The sequence below is a fragment of the Parambassis ranga genome, chromosome 8 (assembly GCF_900634625.1).
Source record: "Parambassis ranga chromosome 8, fParRan2.1, whole genome shotgun sequence".
In the NCBI taxonomy this organism is placed as follows: Eukaryota; Metazoa; Chordata; class Actinopteri; family Ambassidae; genus Parambassis; species Parambassis ranga.
This window is the reverse complement of record NC_041029.1, coordinates 18468508-18486225: the sequence shown is the minus strand read 5'-3', so window position 1 is coordinate 18486225 and position 17718 is coordinate 18468508. Positions and strand designations below refer to the sequence as shown.

At 43.9% G+C, this 17718-nt stretch overlaps 3 protein-coding genes across 3 annotated transcripts; all 3 read right to left on the bottom strand.

Annotated features, from left to right (window-relative positions):
- Positions 1 to 6297: 6297 nt before the first annotated feature.
- pvalb8 (parvalbumin 8) lies at positions 6298 to 8294 on the bottom strand. Its single transcript, XM_028411561.1, has 5 exons — positions 8165 to 8294; positions 7833 to 7900; positions 7254 to 7386; positions 6798 to 6907; positions 6298 to 6563 (listed from the first exon to the last, which is right to left on the bottom strand). Exons 2-5 carry the CDS (start codon positions 7891 to 7893, stop codon positions 6538 to 6540), a joined length of 330 nt encoding a protein of 109 aa, XP_028267362.1. The 5' UTR covers positions 7894 to 7900; positions 8165 to 8294; the 3' UTR covers positions 6298 to 6537.
- A 2847-nt stretch (positions 8295 to 11141) lies between these two features.
- Positions 11142 to 12717, bottom strand: LOC114439596 (parvalbumin beta-like). Its single transcript, XM_028411643.1, has 5 exons — positions 12625 to 12717; positions 12072 to 12138; positions 11859 to 11991; positions 11508 to 11617; positions 11142 to 11432 (listed from the first exon to the last, which is right to left on the bottom strand). Exons 2-5 carry the CDS (start codon positions 12130 to 12132, stop codon positions 11407 to 11409), a joined length of 330 nt encoding a protein of 109 aa, XP_028267444.1. The 5' UTR covers positions 12133 to 12138; positions 12625 to 12717; the 3' UTR covers positions 11142 to 11406.
- A 1480-nt stretch (positions 12718 to 14197) lies between these two features.
- Positions 14198 to 16330, bottom strand: LOC114439595 (parvalbumin beta-like). The gene is made up of 5 exons (XM_028411642.1): positions 16239 to 16330; positions 15436 to 15504; positions 15008 to 15140; positions 14685 to 14794; positions 14198 to 14493 (listed from the first exon to the last, which is right to left on the bottom strand). The coding sequence occupies exons 2-5, from the start codon at positions 15494 to 15496 to the stop codon at positions 14468 to 14470; spliced, it is 330 nt and encodes a 109-aa protein (XP_028267443.1). The 5' UTR covers positions 15497 to 15504; positions 16239 to 16330; the 3' UTR covers positions 14198 to 14467.
- Between the last annotated feature and the right edge of the window lie 1388 nt (positions 16331 to 17718).

The following is a 17718-nucleotide window of genomic DNA, read 5'->3' as shown; positions in this document are numbered from 1 at the left end:
GTTTGATTGCTGCTAGGCCTGAAAAAATCCTAGAAAATGTCTGTAAAACAGTCATTTTTAGTAGGATTGTTCTTATATTTGAACTGGAAGTAGGAAACGTGGTATACTTTTCATTCATAATGTTATTTAGTCCACGACACTTATGCAGCTAACAGATAACCTTATTTTCACGTAAAAAAATGTAGGCGAGGCAAGATTTCTGTGTGTTTAAACCTCACTATCTATGTACCAGTTACAGTCAACATGAAATCAGACACTTTTGTGTGCTCCAAAGGATCTAAGAACAGGATTTAATCAAATCTTTGACAGGCGTTTTTGGAAATAGAACCTGTGTACGTAAAAGGTTAAAGCCCGTTTAGCCTATTTATTTATTTATTTATTGTTTTCTGTAGTAGAGAATCCATCAAATACACTTGTTTCACAAAATGGCCTTTTGGTGAAACATGTCTGTATTGAAACGTCTCATTTATTGTGGAATTACACTAGAGGGCGCCACTGCACAAGTTCTCATTCAATCCTTGCATATCCATTGCAGGAGAAGAGAAGCCAATAGAGGAGTTCCTATGTAAACTTAAGCCAGAATGTCAGATAATCATGCAAACATTAGAAGTAGGCTGTTACCTATATCAAACTGAATGAAATGTATCAAGGTGCAGGAAGGCTTTGAGAGTGCACAGACACTTTTATTGATCAGATGTAACTTTTTAAATGTTTCTTCATCAACCAACTTTGTTTGGTGTAAGAGGAAATATATGGTGAGCAAGAGAGTTCGAGCTTAAGAAGATGCAAGCAAAACAAGCAAATGAACAAGTCCTAGCCACATTCATTACATTTTTGGGGGTTCCTTGCACACACAGCACACCGTCAGTTACTATTTGCAGCATGCCTGTATTTGCTTATGTGGTTGATATTGGCAAGCCATTTTATTTATATCCCAGCCTAATAGTAATAGAGTAAAAGTATTTTGACTAAATGTAACAACATTTTCCTCACAGAAATAAGGGACATGTTTACAAGTGTCGTGGCTTCTTTCCATGAGAGTATGTCTGATTGCAGTGGTGTTTTTTTTCTGTTTCACCTGACATCAACAACATTGGTTTCAAATATGCATTTCAGCTTTATTACTACAGCAGCCGACCTGCAACACCGATCAAAATCAATGACTTCAGTCTAGCTGGTGTTACTCAATCACAAGTGATCTTTGACTCAATCAAATCTAGCAATACAATCCGTTTCCAGGAAGAGGTTTGAAAGGCTGTGGCTCCAGATGACCTCATGCCTCTGCTCTGCTGTCACCTTCTCCTCTGTCACCTCTCTGTCAGAAGATTGGGCTTAGTACTGTTTCATGCTGTGGCCGCATCCTTTCCTACTTATCCACTGTAGCCGGAGAGTGTTAATGAAAAATTGCGCAATTGAGGTTAATGTTGCCACTGCTTGGGAATCCTGAATAATTCACTGTTTGCTGACATTTGCCAAGACACAGAAGGATGGAGGAGTTGGAGGTGATGGTGGTGGGGTGTTGAGGCCAACCTGGCAGGTCTGCTGAGGTAATAGTCGGATCTGATGGCCAGTAAGACCTAAACTAGAAACTGAGACTGCACTGCAGGGGGAGCTGAAACCTGACAGTTCACAGCATTTCTTTAAGTCATGTAGAACAAGGGAGTCTGTCAAGCTGTAGGGTACAGGCGTGAGGGTGCTACCTTACACAGGTTCAGTCTTACTGGGTTGCTGACACAGTTAAACAGCTTGTGAACTGAGACGGAAGGCAGTGAATACTTGGCTGTGCTTACAGTAGCAGGGTTAGAACACAACAGGGCGAAATAATATGAATAACTAGACTGTTCAAGTTACATAAAATGCAGTAGGATTACTGCTGTTTCAAACCATTATGGAGCACTGAAGGCTTTATGAAAAAGGAAAGTTTTTAGCTTAGATTTAATTATGGTCCGAGTCAGGGCTTGTCTAACATCATACAGAAGGTTATTCCAGGTCTTTCCTGCATGGAACTGAAGTACCGCTTCCCCATGTTACTCTTGGGATGAGCAGCAGGCCTGTCCCTGATGTCCTTAGGGTCATATGGCAGAAACAGAATTTCAAAGTCAGAATTTTATCTGGGTGCTGATTAGCAACGTTTGTAAGGTCAAGTTTTTAAGAAACAGGCAGCTGACGTTGGCAATACCTTTAGGCGGTAGAAAACCAGGAAGTTATGGATGTAATGAGGCAAATTTAAAGGAGAATTATCTCTGAGTCCATGATGATGTCTGGACTTACATGACTCTTAGTTTTCAAAGAGAGGGAGGCGAGGTGAGAGGTGAAGGGCTGCTCCACACTTTCATGACCAGCTTTATCCAAATGTGTCCCTAAATGTATACGGGTGACCAAATTCTTCCTAGACAGTTTGCCTCCATTATTCAGCTAGTCAAATTGAGTTTGTCCTAGATGACACTTGCCATCTTATCTGATGGCTTATCTGTGCCTTCTCATTTGGAAAAGTCTGCAAAGTACCCGTCTACCTCTTCATGACAGCCATTACTCAGTCTGTGGCTGCGTCAGCACAGCTGCTCCGGAGTGTAAAGCAGGGTGTGGCTTCTAGGTCAAATTGCAAACTTGCATTAGTTACTAGTTAATGGACAGCTCGAATTATATTTGAAAACCTATCAATTAGCGTCGATGTAAACAATAGGCTCAGGCCAGGGTGAGAATAGATTTCAAACAAGTCGCCTTCCACGGAATGACCATTGATATGTCCATGGCCTGCCTATCATTCATTAATGAAGGGAAGCTGCACACAGACATCGTACTGTAAGTAGAGGCTCCGGACTAAGGCTTGTTGGGGAACAGAGGCAGTGCTGTCATCCCCTGCATTATGGATAGAGTTCCTGCACAGAGCTCACAAAGCCCATTCAGTCATCCTAACACGGCAGTTAAATCTTTCAGGACGTTCCTCCCTCTTCAGACTATCATGTAGCAACATCACCAATACCGTTAGACTCCAAAAGACTGGGAATGAGTTCAAATATGATCGGCGTCCATCACAGTGTGGCCCCTGGACGTCCAGTCCTCTCTGGGTTTGACCGAGCACATCACTTTGTTATCAGTTGAAGATGGGGTCCACATTAAAGTTTCACACAGACTTAATCAGTAAGGTGAGCCTGACACTCCTTTCTTGATATGAGTTTTTGGTGACAATGAAGGCAGGGCATCAATTATTGAGGTGCCATACAGACAAGCAGGCTGGGGCTGTGTGTCCATCCCTGAGGGCTAATCTTCACATACTGCGTGACGCAGTCGTTCCAGTCACACAAAATGACGTTCGCTCGTTATTTCATGACTGTTTATCTTTTCTTTGGCACCTAATGCTTCTACTGAATTCAGCCCAATTAACATTTCCCATTTACAGTGTTTTGTTTTAAAAGTATACTAACATTTAAACAAGCTTTAAATTTAAATATGTTTTATGTGTTCAGCTGATGAAGCTGTCATTTAAGGGCAGTATTGTGAAATTACAAATAATTATCAAATACAACGTCCTCTGCAGTTTCCTGCAGTTTCACTTTTCCTTTTCGAGACGCGGAGCTGCAGCCCCTGTCTTTATATACAGGTAATCTGCTTGTCACGTTATCTTGTACCACTGTCCCACACCAGCACATCCAGCAGTTAGTGTCAACCTGTTGGCTCACATTTCCTTCCTGTTTACCACTCGCAGGCTCCTGACCCACAGGGGTCACAGCTCCATTGTGTGTCCCCTGGCTTGTGTTACCTACTGGCTTCCCCAACCTTGTCCCGCTTTCATCCATGTAGTCTGCCCCCACTCTGCCCCTGTGCTCATTCCTCCTCCACCACCCCGTGTCTGCACAGATGAAGATCAGAAACAGATAACAGCAGACGGATACATAATAATGTAATTAGTCCTGTCTCTCTGAGAGTTTGTGTCTTGCCTGTACAGTACAGCGTATGCATAAGCACATTTTAGGTTTAATTATGTGTTAAGAATTAATATCTAAGTGAGGAATAGCTGAGGAATGAGGAATGGCCTTAGTTTTCTCAGGTGGTAAAGCTGCACACTCTTAGGGCAGCAGTGGCTCAGTGGTAGAGCAGGGTTGTCCAATAACCGGAAGGTTGTTGGTTCAATCCCAACTCCTCCCTAGTCACTGTTGTGTGTCCTTGGGCAAGGCACTTTACCTGCATAGCCTCCAGTGTACTCACTGGTGGAGCTCTTTGCTGGGCTGCCTGAAGCAATTTCCCCATCGTGGGACTAATAAAGGTTTCTTTCTTCTTTCTTCTTTCTTCTTTCTTCTTCTTCTGGGAAGAAGTCTGTAGATTCTGTTGTCAGTGAACTTTTGAAAGTCTCAAGGATAATGAGGACTGATGGCTCACCTTCACTGATGTGTCTACTTGTGGCCTTGTGTCGTCATATAGTAAAGTCTAAGTGTGTATGCAGTTCTTTCATGTGCATTTTTAACTTTCAGGATCTGAATGGCTGAGCAGATACTTAACTGTAAAGAATTACTGACCTCACTTTATTTGACGATGACATTTCAAAATGAAAAAGTACCACACAGGTATATATGGGCCCAGCAAAGGAAGGAGAAGTTCTTAAATCAACCGAGTCAAGCAGCATTTGTGACCATGACCTCATCCTAATTCCAGGGTATGCCCCAAACACTGTAGTTCTGAGTAGCAGGTGTCTGCTGTAATAGCCAGGTTCTCCCTGTAATATGCAGATAATTAAAACGACACTAAAGTGGAAGCTCGGAAAAAACTCATCTTGATGCTACTCTGTATTTTGGCACTGCCTGTGGGTGTGCAGTGAGGTGGTTGTTAATGTTAATCCCAGGAATCCTGTAAGTGCAGAGAATGAGTGCTATTTAAAGTCTGCTGGTGTTGGGAGATGGTCGACTGTCTGAGAAAGTGTAGTGTACGCTGTGTTCTGAACAAACTCACATAGACTTAATAGAGAAAAATGACAAACGACAAAGGAACTAGTGGTGGATCTGAGGAGACCAAAAGGCTCCAGGTACCCCTACCAACATCAAAGGGGTCAGTGTGGAGGAGTACGAGTACTTGGGGGTGTACTTGGACCTTGGACTGGTGCAAGAACGTGGACACTGTCTACAGGAGGGCCAGAGTCGCCTCTACTTTCTGAAGCAGCTGAGGTCCTTCAACATCTGCAGGACGATGCTGAGGATGTTCTCTGAGTCTGTGGAGCCATCATGTATGCTGGTGTCTGCTGGGGCAGCAGTCTGAGGGTGAGGGACATCAACAGACACAACAGAACCTTCAGGAAGGCGGCCATGTTGGGAGAGGACCTGGACTCTCTGACAGAGGTGTCTGAGAGGAGGACGTGGTCCAAAGTAAAGACCATACTGGACTGTCCCTCTCACCCACTCCACACTGTGCTGACCAGCTACAGGAGCTCGTTCAGCAACAGACTCTGACTCCCACGATGCACCACTGAGAGACACAGGAAGTCATTCCTGCCTGTCTCAGTCAAACTACTGAACTCTGAACTGTAACAGTCACTCAGACACTGTACATGGGTAATACACACCTGCGTGTTCTTTATATCATGCTCTTTACTATGTAAAGGTGTGAAACCCAGGGATTCAGAGGTTACTTAGATTAGTTTCAGCTTTATGCCATGTGCCATGGGACTCTTCTGTAACCTGTCTGTAACAAAAAGAATCCCCCCCCCCCCCGAGGATAAATAAAGGAACTCTGACTCTGAGGCTCTCATGAGTGTTGTGTACGTTTTAGTGCAGATTTAAAATGTGTGTGTTTGCATGGTTTGCCCCCTGAGTCTGATTCCATATTTAATTTTTGCAAATGCATTGGTTTTTCTGTGTGTGTTTTATTTCCCAGGCCCGAGCGGCACCGAGGTTCAGCTGGGTTTATTTACAAAGCTGAGGTCAGGTGTCACTCGATCCAACCACAGTGACATTCAGGTGGTCATCAAGGTCACCTCCCCTCTAATACTTTCTACCTACACACACAGAGTCCGAAGCCCTGTGTTTGTCTCACCTCTTTTACCTGACACTGTCTGACATTCAATCTCATTTACCACTGTGCTGGATAAGGGTAAGTGAAGATTTAAGGACACTCCAGAACTGTAAAGGAACCTTTGTGTGTCTGTGTGTGTGTATACAAGTCCCCTTTGCATTAATCAGACCATTACTTTGTGCAATGCACTTTAAAATCTGATCTAATATTTGAGCTGTCCTGGTCTGGTAGAGCAGCACTCAGACTACATTTAGGTAAACACTTGAACAATAGACCGTACCACATGACATGGGTTTTTATTCTTTTATTTTCTCAGTAATTTGGTACATTTACTTTGGGCAATACAGTTACATGATCTGTCTAAAACATATGAAAAAGAAAAAAAAAGCATGTAGTTGTCTGTGGACCAGAGCGAGTCTTGCAAAATACAAAGAATCAAAAGGTGTTATCTACATGAAAAATGAACTGACTAAACTAAGAGCCCTTGATTCAATTGGGTATAAGGGTGGCCAGGGGGTGCAGACTGAGTCCTGCTGCTTAGGACAACACCATGGCCTGGAACTCTGTGGAACAAATGGAAAAAGAAAAATAGGCTTGTCATTGATTCTTAATAAATTAAACAAATAAAGTGCCTGCCTTCAGATTCAGGATGTATGTGTAGGAAGTGTCCAGAGACTTGGAGGTGAGTCACCTCTCTGTTTGGCATTACTTGCTGATGTATCAGTACTAGAGCTACTGTAACTCCACTCTAAAATCACAAGTGTTGTTTAAAACTTTAAAAGAATGGATCTTCTCACCCTCTGCTCCAATTCGGCCATCGCTGTCATCATCAGCAGCGCTTAGGAAAGCCTTGGTCTCCTTGTCTGTCAGGACGCGAGCCCCAGAAGAGAACCTCTGGAGGAAGAACCTGAAACACAGCAAGGCGCATACAGTTATCCTACCTCTTAGTAATAACTGGATAAGGCAGACATGCAGAAATCAGAAGATACCACTGAGTTCCAGGCAGTATGTGTGTGAAGCCTTTATCTTTGGTTGGGGTCTACAGCGTTTTAGATCTGTCATTTCCCGATGACTGATACTATCTACATGTGATAACTGTGGTGTTAGTTCTTCTAGTGTCACCTTTCCAAAGTTGGATAAACTAAAGTTGAATGAATTTTGTTTTTCAGAAAGACGCCTGTGTGTCTCCGGAACCCATATTGGAAGGACCAGCACTAAAACCAGGCACTATGAAGAGTCTCTGTCTCACTCACTTGAGCTCTTCCTCCTCAATGAAACCACTGGCATCGTTGTCCAAGATCCCAAACACCTTCTTCACATCCTGAGGGCTCTTCTTGGTGAGGCCACATATTTGGAAAAACTTCTTTGCGCAGAAGGAGTCAGGAGCTTGAGGAGAAATGAAGATCGCACACAGTGAGTGTCTCATGCATCTTTTTTACATTTCATGAGTCATGTGTGTTTGACTAAGGTGCATTTAAAGTAAACTATAATATCTGGAAAGGTATAAACAAGTTCAATTATAGAGGCAGGATAACACATAACTGACAGTATGTCATTAGGTGTGATGCAAGCCCCACAATCTTCATTCACAGGATATATATGAATGTTTTACAAATACATAGGCCAGTTTTATCTACATATAACCTCCAGAGAAATGGTTATAAGATCCAATCTGAATTAAAATGATTGATAAACAATTATTGCTCATAAACAGCAACAAAATGCCCTTTGTGGAGCATGTTGAGATATGTCACATTTCCAAAGTTTTGTCTGGCAGCTCCACGTTCTTATATAAAATAAAGAGCAATAATGATATTAGTGGAAAACGATACCTTGGCAGTCCTTGATAGCACTGTCGATGGCATCAGCAGAAAGGACAGATGAGAGCGCCATTTTATTCCTGTGGAAGGAACAGTCACTGTGAATTATTAACACATTTAGAAACCTTCTGACACAGAGAGCAGAAGCTGTCCACGTTCTAAAAGTCTTTCAATCTTGGTGTAATTCAGAGAAACTCCTGCCACAGATTCACACAACAGAAATAACTTTCCCCGTTCCTGTTCCGGCTTCTGGCGCCTATAGCAGCAGACAGTCTCACCAGGAGCCCACGGAAAGTCTAAAATCTCAAAGCAGTCAGCCTTCATCCACACGCACAGCAACTTACCGTGTTGGGGGGGTTCTCGTCCAGATCGCTGATCCAGCAGAGAGAGGTAAGGCTATGTGGTGACTGCTGTCCGTCAAGGCGGATTTATATAGGTCTGATTGCTGTGACAATGGGGATTGCTTGAGTTACCTGTCTATGGATCAAATTCTAACTGCCCGCCCCTGATCCAATTTCTCAGCTAACTAATTAACCTTTACTATTTATAACGCCCAGGGGCAGAGAGACCGGACCGTGGACATCTGTAACGCCCTTGTAAATAGCAAATTAAGTTCCAAAGCGCGTTCTTCTCCCATCCTCCACCCCCTCCTCCTCCTCCTCCGCTTCTCCCATCGAGAATTATATAGTGCAGTAAATGCAGGTATTGTAACTGCAGCATCTCTCTCTCTCTCTCTCTCCCACTCATGCTGCCCCCCCCCCCCCCTTTGATGCAGATCCTTTTACATGCAGCATTCAGCCACATATATCCACACATCCCTCTGAATGACGCTCTTATGCAGTTTAGTTCAAGTACTGGAGATGATGATGAGGCCAGTTTTATTGTATCTTGGAGGTGAACCGTGCACCGTTTATTTTCATAAATAACATTGGGTGATATCAGGGGGTCAGCCCACCTTCCCAAATCTACTACATCTGCGCAGTTGCAGCAGATGGGTCCCGGTTATATCTCAAATCTATCACACCCTCATCCCGGAGTGTCAGAGGTACCGGTGCGTTCTAACCTTCGCTCTCTGGTGCTGACAGGGGTCAGGACTCACTAAATTGCTTTGTCAACTGTGCTGATTAAGAGACACGAGGTCACCCTCTGCTGCCGGTGTCTGCTCCCGTCATGATGGTGATGATGATGCGTAATGTGCGCACCTTTAAAAGCAGGTAGAAGTCAACACATTTTTTGCATTTTTTGTGATGTGTCCCATCAGGACACTTCCGTTTTTCTAGAAAAAGTCAAACCTGAGTTTTTTCTGTCTAATTTGTCCGGTGGCAAAACGACCAGTTTCAGTCCAGGGTGTCTTTTCCGAGGGCGTTTGTGGCCCCCAGCGATTCTGACACACAAACAAATGAAGGGGTCATTAAGCGCGTTCCTGTGAGAGTGGTCACTGCAGCAGAACACGGAGAGAGAAGGTTGTTCCTCTCCATGGTGTAAGGGTACAGGCAGTGTTGTGGGAAGACAGGTGCACACAGAGGCTGCTTTATTTCATATAAAATGTTTCCATGAGAAAACATTAAAAACCAGAGCAGAGTGCACCCAGAGTGAAATTTGGACTTCCGAGTGCGACACCAAAGAACCGCACCTTTAAAATACCTGAAACCTGATACTCCGGGATATTCCTAATCATCGCCAAAGGAACACCATAATCAGCCACTCACTTCAGGCGTGTGCGTGTTTACAGGATACGCGGAGCAATCTTGGCACAGCAGCGTCCTCGCACGCGTCAGCTGGCGAACGTGAGCAGCAGGCGAGTGGCCCTGGAGCGGTGACGTGACCTGTGCGTAAAGCTCGATCCGAAGGCCTGAAGCGCGCGCGTGTTTTTTATTTTATATAGTTTTATTGGAGGAGATATGAGGATGTTTGTTCCTGTCGAAGCTGACAGACGTGCCTTGGATGTGAAGTTTACGCACGGGATGCGCTCAGCAGCGGTTCGGTTGAGTTCTCTGGCAGCACCTGCCTTCTTACATTATTGAATAAAACCTCAGTGGTTTGTCACCGTCAGCCTTTCCTAAACCCAACCCAGCTGCCAGCTTGTTAATGAGGCCCCTCAACAATTGATGTCCACCACTGTGCTGTGAAGGACCTGTGAACATATAGGCTGGCCTGGGGAGGTGAAGAGTAACTCAATCATCTCATGCAGACTGTGCGTGAAAAAGAGAATTAAGACACCGGATCAAGCGCAGTGGTGCGGCTTTACGCACACCCGGTGCATGATGGCATGCGCCATGTTGATACCGCGCAGACTATACAGTTACTGGGCGATCATTTATTTATTTACATTTGCTAATGCTTTACGAGCCTCACTCCTCCTGAACATTATAGAATAGGAGAGGTGCTGGTCTGAGGCGTTCTCACCACACTGGGGCGAGTGTCTTAGTTAATATTAAATAGACTAATGTGATCCTACAATCCAAAGAGGGATTTCATTTCAATACGGGTTTTGCACGTCACCTATAAAGAATGTGTAGTCACCTTTTAAATAGTTGGTCCAGAGTATATGTAAATTAAAACGAAACGACACAAAAACAAACAAACAACACACAGAGAACAGAAGCAAATAAAGTTTAACAGCGGCGTTATTGACCTCTGTATCATCTCCTTCAGATCTATATATGCTTGACAATATACATCGTGTCCAACTGCAACAGTTGATTTAATAGTTAGCTGGTTTGCTGCGTCCCATGTCTGGGCTGTAGGCGTTTGTTGCATTATACTCAATGAACATACCTCCATCTAGTGGCCAAAGCGTGGAACTGCATAACTGTACTCACAGCAAAGAACATACGTTTTTTTAATACCCTGACCCTTGATAAGCATCCAACAGCAGACTAGTGAAGCATGCAGAGCAGATACCTACTCATTCTAAATATTTAATAATTCTTTTAACCACTTGGAAGGAAGTGACCCTCGGCTCAGGCAGCCAGGGAAACACAATTAGACTCATAAGAAGCAACAAGACAACAATTTGCCAGGGAATTAAGTGTCATTTGGCACAAGAGAGAGAGAGAGAGGGAGAGAGGCAGATTGCCTGACCACGTTCATTAACAAGTTGGCAACTGTAACTAGAAGTCTACCCACAGACTACAACAACCCAAAAACCATGTTTTCACTGTTATATGTATTTATATATTTATTTATATTTACTAAACTAACTCTCTGTTTCTGACAGTTTTCCTGTTGATCTGCTGTTTTATTTTATCTTTGCTTTAAAGACCATTTCATTTGAATTAAGTGGAGCCCAGAGAGAAACAAAACGGGGGAAAACAACAATTAGACCGTAGCAAAAGAATATTTATTCTTTTTTCGTTCGTTCCTGGAAAGTGCATCATATAGATTTTACAGTAAGCAAAATTCATATTTAAGACATGAACACAACCGAGCGACATTCACAATCATCATGTTTGGACAGTGTTTTGCATATGAGGAAACGTCCCTTAAGCAAATGTATAAAAATTATTTATATTCAAATGAACAGATGGGAGGTCGATGTGGGCATTGTTGTTCCATCAGGGCAGGTGTTGGTCTGTTGCCATTTTTATGCCTTAACCAAGGCGGTGAACTCTGCAGAGGAGACAGACACACGTCAACAACACAGAAGACTGCAGTGCATGAGAAGCAGCGGGTCAGGGTCCTCACCATCAACGCCGATCTTGCCGTCACCGTCGGTGTCACCGGCCTTGAGGAAGGTCTTGGTCTCGGCGTCGGTCAGTGCGCGTGCACCTGCGCTGAAGTTCTGCAGAAACAGCCTGCGGACACACAGGGAGAGGCGGGGGCGCGCTTCATGTAGGGCTGGATATATGAATCAAAATAAGCTCAAACGCTGTTAACACCGTGAGGAAGCCCAGAATAAGCAGCGCGCCGGTTAATGACAGCCTGACCCTGGCTCCTTCATTCCTCCAGGTCTCATAGCCCGGGTAAACATATAGCCTATGTGATGATGATTTATGCATGTCAAAACAAAAGAAGGGAAATATCGTCGCGTCTTACTTCAGCTCATCCTCCTCAATGAAGCCACTCTTGTCCTGGTCGATGATGGCGAAGGCCTTCTTCACATCGTCGGCGCTCTTGCCGGACAGACCGCACTCCTTGAAGAACTTCTTGTGGTCGAATGTGTCAGCGCCTGATGTTTAAGGCGGGATGTTACTAAAATCCACACAAAGTAGCCAATGGACAAACAATGGGAATGGAGTGTGTGATCACCTTTGCACGCATCCAGGGCTGCAGTGATGTTTGCATCAGTCAGTACACCTGCGAAGGCCATTTCGAGCTGCACACATGAAGTCAGATCCATCATTAGAGTTTGAAATAGACCCACCTCTGAGCTGGGAAGTATCAGGTGACTCCCTTTGGCTTGAATGTGCATTAAATACCAGACACATTGTTATTAAGAAAGCCTGTGCTGCGGTTATTAATTCACCTCTATCCCTTTCCAAAAAAAATAAACCACATATTAGATAATAAAGCAGGTGAAAGCAGAAGGAGTCCGGTCCACCTCTCTCTGAAGGGCATGTGGAGCTGCATCCGAGTGGCTGAGCTGAGATTGACACATGTTCACCGCTGCAACTGTAAAGATGCTGAGCAGTGACCCAGCCTCCGTGCAGCTCCACAGGAAACAGACGCCAAACTCTGTCTTTAGATGCTGCACTGCAGTAAGAATCCTTATTATTATTATTATTATCATTATTTCCCTTAAAGATGCTACGCGTGATGCTGCGGCTCTGCCACGGCTTCTTTTCTCCTTTTGTTCACTCACCTCTGTCGTTGCTTTGTAGGGCACAGATGACACAGACAAGACTCCACAGTCCACTGCAGTGATCGTCCCGGGACTCCCGGTGACCTTTTATAGTTTCACTCCATCGAAATCTGAAGCATAAGGTAACTGACACCGAGAAGGGTGGAGGGCGGAGAGGGGGTGGCGAAAACTCGTCCTGTGGCCAGAGAGACGGTCTATTTTAAGTTTCACAAATGAAGACGCTTAAAAGGTGCGTTTGAAGAAGTCTTTAATATCTGCCCCCACCGCCTCTGCTAAGAATAGGCCTGTGCACTGCTGAGGAGGGCGAATTGGAAGTGCTGCTGGCAACACGCAACCATATCCAAGAGGGTGGATACTGAGCATGCATGCGCTATAGGTGGCGTAAGTCCGACTAATCGGTGGTTTCACCTCTTTTTGTGGGTTTAGCAGGCATGCAGCATACTTTATATGATGAGACACCTCCACATCGACTTAAAAAGGAGTTATTCTGGAGCATTTTTATACTTTTATAATCTGTGAAATGTGCAAGAATAAATGAAAACCTCTTTTGTAGGAAGTGTTTGCATTGTCTATCTGATATGTTGGCATAGCTGCATATTTGTAACAATGACTGAGCAAGAAAACAACTTTGGAACATTTTTAAAAGTCAGATTTACCAGTTTTTTCACCCAGATTTTACTGTTTAGTCCCATATTAAAAGAATTGTTGTTCGCAATAGTCAAAGTGGATCTTAGAGAGCTTTCCTCATTTTACTGGATCATTTAATCCGCCGTTTAATAGCCACGCATTCAGAAATCTCATTGGGTGTGCCATTAAAATGTCAGGCTCCAATCGCAGTGCTATGAAGTGTAGCTTTGGCCTGTAGGTGGCAGCACTATTCTACTGGGTGAGGAAGCGCCACTGTTCGGCGGTAACAAGCTCAGGGTGTCACTGAATAGCACTGAGACTTTCCATATTGCTGACTTGTTCTCTTCGCGTTCCAGACTCAAATTGTACTTTGACTTCAGCTGCTTCCATTCCCTTCTTGTCCGATGCATGCATATAGATCGTTTGGAAAATGTGATACTTTCCAAAGACTGCAAATTGAATAAATAATGTGTTAAGAAGCCCCTTTGACCGCTGCAGATCTGTGGGCTTAGCCTGCTCTGAGGTCCTGCTGATGCACCAGAGGCTGTTAATAGCTTTCCTGTTTCCACAGCACATCATCTAATTGACTATGCAGCAGTTGATGGAGGAAAAGACTTCGGAGCAGGCCATCTAATTACAGGAAGCGTGACAGCTATCCATTTGCACAAGTCTGAATTCAGGAAGCTTGTGAGCGATGGCTATTTCTACTGTGTTTCCTGGCCAGAGTCCAGCCATGCTCCCCCTTTTCTCATTAACCAATTATTAAAACAAGTGCCCTGGCAGACCAGTCCCCCCATCCCTCAGCACCTCCTGAGTATTCAAAAACCCTAGCAAGGGGAGACTCATGTGAGACCTCCACTTCCGCAGCCTATTGTGTTTACTTAGCTGCAGCCATGTGAATACTGAGGGGTGTTCACCGATGCAAAGACGACTGAGCGGGATGAGATGACTTTTACACCAAAAGAGTATTTATTGCTGGTTATTCACTCTTCCTCAAAAGTGCAGAGGGTGTTGTACAATTTGCACAAGTCATTTCTTCAGAACATATAACACATTTGAGTAACATTAAGCAGTAATGTATGCGTTTCATGTCGAGAAATATTCCGCAGGCAACTCATAAATAAGGTATAAAAAATATTCTTTCAGCTGATGATTACTGAATCTTGAACGGAGTTCGCAGTTCCATGAAAAGAAGTGGATCTTGGTCAATGGAAATTTATGCCTTTACAAGGGCAGCAAACTCTGTGAAAGTAGAATGAAACTGCCGTTAGTAGTGAACAAGTATGGAGGCAGGTTTTCAGGAAATGATGATGGAATGTCTGTGACCAAGGGTTCGAATTGTAATGTAGGTTCTGCTGGACGTTGCCTATGTTCTGCCAATTTCAAGGAGATGTAGCCATGAGAGTGTGCCATGCTCTGCAAAGAACTCTTACCATCAACTCCGATCTTGCCATCACCATCACTGTCACCAGCGGACAGGAAAGTCTTGGTCTCCTTGTCAGTGAGTGCTCTTGCACCAGCAGAGAAGTTCTGCAGGAACAGCCTGACAGGTGAAGAAAAACAGCAGCTTAGAAAACAGCAGTCCACGTCTAACGAGTAGAGCTTTGGAGCTTTGGGACAGCCGAACTGCACTACTGGGGGCTCCTCTTTTTTAAACATAGGATAGTAACATTAGATCTGCTGCATATTTTGGGCCTCTGAGGCCTAAGCAGTGTCAAGTGTCAAGCTTCAAGTGTGAGTTTCTGGAATGTCTTACTTCAGCTCATCCTCCTCAATGAAGCCGCTGTTGTCCTGGTCGATGATGGCGAAGGCCTTCTTGACATCATCTGCGGTCTTGGCAGCCAGGCCGCAGGTCTTGAAGAACGTCTTGTAGTCGAAGGAGTCAGCAGCTGGAATACACATTTTGAACACTATTAGCAGCCCGACAAGGCTGCATAAGCAACAACACAGGATTTCAGTGTTGATGTAATTTGAGATTCGGGTGTGGAAGCTTTATGTGACACATCCTGGAACTGAGAGTTAAGTACATTCTGATCTCAGCCAGCAATTTGTGTCAGTGGTTTAGTTTTTTTAAAACTTACATTTGCAGTGAAATTTTATCATGTGCAAACAATAATCAGCCCTGTAATTTTACTGTGTGGTAAACTGTAATTGAATCTGTAAACTGTGAGTGATGAGGCTTACCGGCACAGCCGTCCAGAGCTGCCTTAATTTCAGCTTCCTTGAGGACACTAGCGAAGGCCATTTTTTATTCTGACAGAGGGAAGAAGAGAGAAACAGCGTTAGTAATGCAGTGCATGTTGGGGAAGATTCTCTTTGACTCTATATTACTTATATTGCAGCGAGTCACTGAACCTGTCTGCACAGGGTTTGAGGCGCTTGTGTTCCCATCAGGCCAGAATCATGCACCAGTGGCCAGACCTAAAGTCTAAGAAGCTTTTCCTGTTCTAGATCAAATCAATATGAACAATACTGAACATTTATAATCTACCACTAGCCGCTCAGTTTTTGAATCCTGCCATGCAGCTTTACCCAGCATCAGCCTAAGGAGCTACTCTTTGTCTCCAGGTATTTGGTCACATCACTGTTTATCCCAAAGTGTTTTGCTGCTATGGCAGTAAATAGATGATGCTCCCACTGGGGAGACCAAATCACAGCAACACGAATCACAGCAGCAAATTGCTAAATAATGCCGCTGTGGAAACGCAGTGATGTCAAACGACTTGGTAGCTATAGCTTTTCATCCCATTTAAAAGACGTCATGTAAATAATGCAATTATCATCCACAAACGTTGATCCTCTGAAATCAGGTAGCAACATTTGGCCTCCTTTTCGCACTAATTCAATCATCTTGTGGTCCATGTTGGTTCCATTTCTCTCTATAGTTTATAGTCCACAGGGATCTCCTTGTCTAAGTCCTTTTTCCTCCCAGTCTGACCTGCAGTAGTCAGTCAGTGTAGCATTAGCAGGGCCCATATCCCACTCACCTTTGCGCTGCGTTGAGGCGAGTGAAAACCAAGGCGGACTCGGGTGAATGCCACAAGCCCCTTTCCCTCGCTCTTATATATCCTTGTGCAACACCATTTACAGAGCTTTGGGTCTCAGTATCAGGTACCAAGATGCATGGGTTTCAAAAAAAATGTGTCTAGTAGTCTAGACCTATTTTTAGGTGAACAAATGAGGATGCTACCATGTGTGCAGAGGCCTATAGCTTGACGTGTGGAAACCCGAGCAGACCTGCTGCTCCCCGACATGCTGCTCTCAGGATTTATAGCCAACATTTAAGATGCTGATTTCAATCTTACAAGTTTCCTCTGAGGATATAAATGAAATGAAATGAATGGTTATATGTGAGAGTGCAGGCCGTGGTAATACTTAGCCCTGGTTTGTGAGGTAAAACTTGAATGAGCACCAAGGACTCGCAGCCAATGTAGCAGCTGTTCATGTTATTACTTAACAAAGGAAGGGATTAATTTGTGGTCTCAAATGTGCATCAACACTCAAATGAAATAACCTGCTGGGCTTCTCAAAAGCTGTAAAGACATGTAGGGCTGCTTTTATCCCCCTTTGATACTGAATGTTGATTGTGCAAAATGCATTTTTATTCTGTCTTCTGTTCATATGTGTTGGATGAACCTATATGATGACCCTGCCCTACTTATTATATCATATATTATATATGTGAGCTTTATGCAACAGGATATTTTTAATGTTTTTCTCAATTTTATGATGAGTGCATCAAAAGTTTTAGCCATCAAGCTTTCTATTTTTGCACCTGAAGGTCTGGAGTTGCAACACCATCTGACATGGTCTCAGATGATAGATATGTGCAGCCACTGCCTATATGCTGGCCTGTAACATTAACTATCTATACCCAAAGCTTTGCAGCATTACCATGAACAGCACATGCAGTGTTGAGGTTCCAAACGAACCCTTCGCCCTAACAAGGGCAAGGATTTGGGGCATACATATACAGTAGCCATCCACCCATTAGCTATACCCGCTGTATCCTGTAGAGGGTTGCCCGGGGCTGGGGGGCCTATCTTGGCTGGCATTGGGCGATCTGGTACACCCTGGGCAGGTTGCCATGCTTACACTGAGGCGATTTAAAATGACCAGATAATTAAGATGTAAAACATTTGTGACAGGTAATGTGGCCTATATGACCCCATTATGACATGTAGACTTCAATCGCTCAGTCCTATAATCTGTTTAACACGCGTAATTACGGAAAACTTCTAACTGGATCAGCAGAAAATGTTTTAATTCTAATGTTTAAATAATACGTTTGACAGGGCTTTGTTGGGCCTTACTTTATCCTTTATGAGGCTTTATGCAGCAAATCAGCGGCCTGTTCAGAACCATCATCATTCAGGAATTTCAATAGTTTGACCTTGCACTAGTATATAAATTGACAAATACAAAAAAACACAAGGAGCCAGTGATGTCACATCATAAATACATTTA

Coding starts and splice junctions, on each gene's coding strand:
- pvalb8 (XM_028411561.1), bottom strand. CDS start 7,893: ATGGCGCTCTCATCTGTCCTTTCTGCTGATGCCATCGACAGTGCTATC. Junction 7,387..7,832: donor TGCTATCAAGGACTGCCAAG/GTATCGTTTTCC, acceptor TTTCTCCTCAAG/CTCCTGACTCCTTCTGCGCA. Junction 6,908..7,253: donor ATTGAGGAGGAAGAGCTCAA/GTGAGTGAGACA, acceptor GCTGTGTTTCAG/GTTCTTCCTCCAGAGGTTCT.
- LOC114439596 (XM_028411643.1), bottom strand. CDS start 12,132: ATGGCCTTCGCAGGTGTACTGACTGATGCAAACATCACTGCAGCCCTG. Junction 11,618..11,858: donor ATTGAGGAGGATGAGCTGAA/GTAAGACGCGAC, acceptor GTGTGTCCGCAG/GCTGTTTCTGCAGAACTTCA. Junction 11,433..11,507: donor CGGCAAGATCGGCGTTGATG/GTGAGGACCCTG, acceptor TCTCCTCTGCAG/AGTTCACCGCCTTGGTTAAG.
- LOC114439595 (XM_028411642.1), bottom strand. CDS start 15,496: ATGGCCTTCGCTAGTGTCCTCAAGGAAGCTGAAATTAAGGCAGCTCTG. Junction 15,141..15,435: donor AGCTCTGGACGGCTGTGCCG/GTAAGCCTCATC, acceptor TGTGTATTCCAG/CTGCTGACTCCTTCGACTAC. Junction 14,795..15,007: donor ATTGAGGAGGATGAGCTGAA/GTAAGACATTCC, acceptor TTCACCTGTCAG/GCTGTTCCTGCAGAACTTCT.